A 6,000-nucleotide genomic window follows, 5' to 3' on the forward strand; every position below is an offset into this window, starting at 1 on the left:
AACAAAAAGTTGTAATAAAAATCTGGTTATGATTGTATGGTTCATAAGAAGATATAACTGTGCACACTCACGTGGCATTTAATTTTGAGCCATTTTTCAAACACGAATGAACACAAGTTGAAAACAAACTGATAATTTACACAAATATACTTAAGAGAGATTTGTATTCAAAATGTGGCACATTTTTGTTGCTGTTGTTGTTTAGATATTGCTCTCATCAGAGGACAATCAGAGTGGAAAAAGAAAATATAATTTATAAACAACTGGTATCAGGCTACAGAGTCCCAGCAGGCAAGCAGATTAAAAGAATATTGGTGGGTGGAAGCTAGTCATCATACACTACTGAGAAGTAGTGTTCACAGAATCTAATGCCCTAGACTCCTACAGCGGGATACAAGCAGTGCTGTTATTAAAAAATGGTGGAAAGGCTTACCTGGGGTTTAGTGGATCTGTGTTTCAGCAGCCCTTTCCCATATGCCTGTTTTGCTTTAACCATAGCTTCTTGGCATGGTCTTCCCCCAGGCTAGCAGAGGAAGTTGCTCTAAACATAAGAAAAACCTGATTCAGAGTTTGTGTGCATTGACACTGAGAGGGCAGTTTAGAGCAGTTCATAAAGTTGTTGTTACAGAGGTAGTTAATCACACTAAGGAAATTTAATTGCCAAGGACTTGCACTTAAGTGCTTTATTTAGTGGTGACAGAGGAGAAAAGTCATGGCATATGGCTTATATAATTTCACAATGAGAATGACATATTTCACATGCTTTGAAAATTACTACAGCTGACATTTGGAGAAGTAAAAAGTGAAAAATCCTGAGGCTCTCTTCCAAAATGTAACATCACACACATTATACATGGCTAACAAAGCACTCAGACAGCACTCAGTCACTTAGTCATGCCTGAGGATGCATCTCTGAGTTCTCAGTAACTCCTATTCACAGGCTCTTTCTGACTTTGAAACTTTATCTTAATTGCTGGAAAGGACAAAGAGTAGGTATGTCTGTCTGGTTTTAATGTCTTACCTTTATTAAAATTATTTCACATACTGTTTATATTAAACAAAATAACCTTTTATGCTCTCAGTTCTGATCTGTGCAGTCCAGTATTGGCTTCCCTTTTTTTTGCACCATGAAACTTGTTCTGAAGGTCAGGATTAGTTCTCTTTATATATGTAAAAGATAATTAATTTTATAACATTTCTTTATAGCTGAAGATGCTTAGCTGTTTCCAGAATTCTCTCTTTCAAAATAATCTTTACATTAAAGATTGCTCCCAAAACTCAAGTGGTATTTGTTCACTGTTTCCAAAACACATGGTCTTAACTGGATAATATGCATTAATATTAGTAATAACAGTAATATATTTAATGAACTTTGTAATTGATCAGAAATTAGTTCAAAATAGGAAAAAATGTTTGTGCAAAAGATGACTGGAATATGTTAAGTCATAAACTGAATACCATTTATATGCTTAACTGTCTGTTAGCACTAAATACTTCTAAATACTTACAGAAGAAATTGCCTTTGAAGAAGAAATTAAATCAAGCAACTAAAAATGGATTGTGTTTTATATCCAGAAGATATCCGGAGCTCTAAGTTTCTCAAAAGCTTGTGTCTTGTTGCTCAGGCATCAACTCAGACACTGGCTAGTAGACTGAAGAAGTTTTCCTGAAGGCAAATAACAGAAACTTCATGTACAGTGGTTAGCTGAAAATCTAACTAATCTAGGCTAAACTGACTTGCAACAGAAAGTAAACATTCCTGAAGTTTTTAGTTTAGCCCACGATGAATGAATTATTAAAACTAATTTCTGTGGGGTTTTTGGTTGTTTTGGGTTGTGGTGGGGGGTTTTGTAGGTTTTTGTTGTTTGTTGTTGGGTGGGGTTTTTTTGTCCTTTTTTTAAAGGAAATGTTTACCTGTTGTTTCTTCTATATTATTTTTGACATGTTATAGGCTTACTTCCATCATGCTGACACCTTTGCCACCCTACTACTATAACAAGATTAGATTCCTGCTGTCTCAGAAACAGACATTTATTTGCTGTATATATCTTCTCTGCAGATTTAGATCCTCACTAGTTCTCTTAGTTTGCATGAGACTGTCAGTGAACTAGATACCATTTAAACTGTTTTGAAGGAGGATGATTAAAGCCAGAGACCTATGTGGACCAGTTTCCTAACCAGACTGCCAGACTGAGATAAATCTTTGCTGATCACTTAATTCTGTGATGCTGAAAAATATTCTATGCATTTAGTACCAAATTATGTGATGTGCAATATTAGTATTTACCTATTTCCTATAGGCATTACAAAGTACTGCAAGCTGTTCAGATACAGACATCACTGTGAGTCTGTACATATATATAAACAGATGAACAGTAGTCCTAAATGTTCTCTTCAAATACTCCATCCTTAGTAATCTCCTTAGTGTCAAAATACAGAAAATGGAAGTGCAGAGTTAAATAATTGTAGCAGAAAGTTAACATTCAGGATAACTGAATACAAAATATTGATTTTTATTTTTTTTAATACATTCTTTTTCAATATTGACATATTCCATTGGGATATGAAATACTTAAATTTGGATATGTGATGTCTTGTCTACCATAATGATCCTAGCACTGAATGTCTGTGAATAAAACCACTGAGTATAGTGAAACACTGAAATGGGTTGCCCAGAGAAGTTTTGTAAGTATACCCCATCCCTGGAGGTGTTCAAGAGAATGAGTTGCATTTCCAGGTCTGGGGAAATGGGCATCATCCACCTAAGGTTATACATAGCATGGAAAACAGGAGTAAGAGAAAGGCCAGAGAAGGGTGCAAAGCTAGCTTTGTGTCACCAGTGTGACTCCCACTACTCACAGGGAGCTGGAATTCAGCTATATCTTTATCTTTCTGGAAGAATCATTAAATTGGCACTTTCCTTCCTCTGTGCCACTTTAAACAATGGTAGCAAAGAGAGGAAATTTCAAAGGATGCAGAGGAAATTCCATCCTTGCCAATACTGGGAACATTTATCACCACTGCACATACAAATCATGGAATGATCCAGCCTATGATAATCAAGTGAGCATTAATAAAGCATTTTCAACAGTTGCATGCTTGTTACACCACTGGTGGAAGACAACTTTTGGAATTTTATGCTTCTTTTTTTGCAGTACTTTTTTCTCATTTCAGACATCTCCTGTTCACTTCTGAATTAAAAAAAAAAAATGACAGAAATTCCTCTACTGACTGTTCCCTCTTCAAATCAGAGTGAAAACAAGAGCAGCCCAGCTATCTGCCCCGACTTGAATGACTGGTGGGAAATTGTGTACTATATAATACCCAAGTATATCGACACCATCTGTGTTATTGGAATGCTTGGAAATGTATTTGTTCTCTTCACTTATTTACTGCACAAGGGTCCCCTGAAAATAGCTGAAGTCTACCTTATGAACTTAGCCATTGCTGATCTCATCTTCCTCACATGCCTCCCTTTCTGGGCAAAGAACATCAGGAATGGCTTTAACTGGCCTTTTAGCAATTTCCTTTGTCGTAGCACCAGTGCATCCATTGGCCTGAACATGTACACCAGCATCTACTTGCTAGTGGCAATCAGCGTGGATCGCTATTTGACTTTTGTTCATACCTTGAACCACCGGATGATACGGAGCAAAACTATGGCCAAAGGGATCTGCTTGCTCACCTGGTTCTTCGGCATCCTTCTCAGTGTCCCAGCTTTTGTGTTTCGGACTGTGAAATATTTTCCTGAGTGGAATATTTTGGCATGCTCTTTAGACTTCCCCAGCCCATTGTGGGCAACTGCTGAAAGACTGCTGTTCAACATTGTGGGGTTTGATTTGCCAACTACAGCAATCATCTTCCTTAATTTCTCTACCATTTGCTCCCTACAAAAAAAAGCAAGAGAACAAAGAGCACTCAGAACAACAAGTTCTAGGGAGCACAAAGGCACAAAGGCTACCAGGTTGATCTTCACAGTAGTCCTGATGTTTCTTTTGTGCTGGACTCCTTACCATTTTTTTGTATTCCTTGATATATTATACCGCACAGAAGTGATCAAAGGCTGTTTCTGGGGAGAACTACTCAACTTTGGTGAGCAGTTTGGTTCTACTCTGGCTATTACCAACAGTTGCATTAACCCTGTGATTTATGTCTTTGTTGGGAAATACTTTAGGCAAAAGGCTTTGGAAGTTTTTTCACAGTTTATTCCCTGTGGATTTCACTTGAGATGGGTATCATTCAAAGAAAAGCCTTCATATTTCAACATGTTTACAGTCAGGAGTAGTTCAACCTAATGGTTCTCAGTTCCATCTTCGTTTTGATATTACAACTTATTTCAAATGGCACTAAAAACTAATATGAATTGAACTGATCTGGCATGCACAGACTGAGCTAATTATTTATTAAAGTAAATCACTTGACTGCCTATTTGTCCTCAGTTTTCTTTTTCTGTGTTACCCATCTAAATGCATAAAACATGACACTACAATTTTGTACAAAATTAGCTATCCTGCCTTATCAATTATCAGTGGCATGAAAGAAAATCTCTTCAACAAAATATTAGAACTCTGGTTTCTTAACAGAAAGCCGTGAGCTGGTTAAACATTTTATTACATTATATCCCTGATGACCACTACTATATTACCACCACTGTACATAGCATTATAATGTACATTATGAAGCAAATATAAGCGTAACCTTCACCTGAGAGCTGCTTTTGAGCAATTATAGAGTAGTTCCGGTTATTTCTAACAATACTTGAAATGGTTTTCACTTTCACAATAGCATGTGGAAAATGTTCATAACTTTTTGTGCATTTCAAATATAGTAAGTACGTAAATACTGTAGAAGACAATGCACAACAAAGAAAATGTATGTAAACTGTAAAAAAACCAACGCAACCCAGTATCCTCCTCAAAATCTGACTTCTCTTCTCTTCTCTTCTCTTCTCTTCTCTTCTCTTCTCTTCTCTTCTCTTCTCTTCTCTTCTCTTCTCTTCTCTTCTCTTCTCTTCTCTTCTCTTCTCTTCTCTTCTCTTCTCTTCTCTTCTCTTCTCTTCTCTTCTCTTCTCTTCTCTTCTCTTCTCTTCTCTTCTCTTCTCTTCTCTTCTCTTCTCTTCTCTTCTCTTCTCTTCTCTTCTCTTCTCTTCTCTTCTCTTCTCTTCTCTTTTCTCTTTCCTTTTCCAGTAAAATGTTACACAATTACTGAGCAGTTTCATAAATATTTTTTTTTTTATACTTGAAAATATTAGTGATGGTCATTGATACTCTACTATTTTGGAGTACCTTTCATCTGAGGCACATAATTATATATTTTTATGAATCAAACTTTTGTCCTTTCTTATATTTATTTTGTAACTTATCTCCTTCCATGTGCTTTTGGGGAAAAGATCTGTGAGTAAAAATCCTTGCTGCTACCAGAATATAAACTCTGGTACTAGTAGTTATAAGAAAACCATAACAATAATATACCAGACAGAGTATGAGAAGGAAAGTTCTTTTCCATCACAGCCACTGTTGCAGAATAACTTTAAGACCATTGAGACATCTCTTGCTATACCTATATGAAAGGAGGAGATACAGTGTGGCCTGTTCAGCCAGGATATTGAGTGCAGAAAGGAGCATACAAAGACATGATTTGTATAAGTTTCATAAGTTACTATAAAGCTTGTTCAGCCTTGTACTCACTGTAATAGTCCTGCATTTTCTGCAGTTCTTTTTAGTGTCACCATTTTTAATATGGAAGGAATCTCTTTCTTAATTATAGAAATCTTCCTGTTCAATTTTGTTGCATTAAGATTAGAGTTCATTTTTAATGATTGCCCCAAACATTTTGAATCTGAAGAACAAAAGCCTTTTGAAGAGCTAAAAGTCTGTCTTCCTGCAAGGATGGTTTAAGAATAAATGGTGGATTAAGGGATCAGGGAAAAAGACTCACTCATAGCTTTATGAGTTTCACTTCTTCTGTGATGGGCTTTGTCAAAATAAATGTCAAGTTTAG

At 36.2% G+C, this 6,000-nt stretch overlaps 1 protein-coding gene across 1 annotated transcript; it reads left to right on the forward strand.

The window, feature by feature from the left end:
* The first annotated feature begins 3,209 nt into the window (after nt 1-3,209).
* BDKRB1 (bradykinin receptor B1) lies at nt 3,210-4,336 on the forward strand. Its single transcript, XM_068149171.1, has one exon. The coding sequence runs from the start codon at nt 3,210-3,212 to the stop codon at nt 4,293-4,295; it is 1,086 nt and encodes a 361-aa protein (XP_068005272.1). The 3' UTR covers nt 4,296-4,336.
* The last annotated feature ends 1,664 nt before the right edge of the window (nt 4,337-6,000 follow it).

Source organism: Melanerpes formicivorus, unplaced genomic scaffold, assembly GCF_026170545.1.
Source record: "Melanerpes formicivorus ecotype bairdi unplaced genomic scaffold, bMelFor1.0.p_v2 SCAF_17, whole genome shotgun sequence".
Lineage (NCBI taxonomy): Eukaryota > Metazoa > Chordata > Aves > Piciformes > Picidae > Melanerpes > Melanerpes formicivorus.

Excerpts from the sequence above, each read along its gene's own strand:
- BDKRB1 (XM_068149171.1), top strand. The coding sequence starts at position 3,210 with ATGACAGAAATTCCTCTACTGACTGTTCCCTCTTCAAATCAGAGTGAA.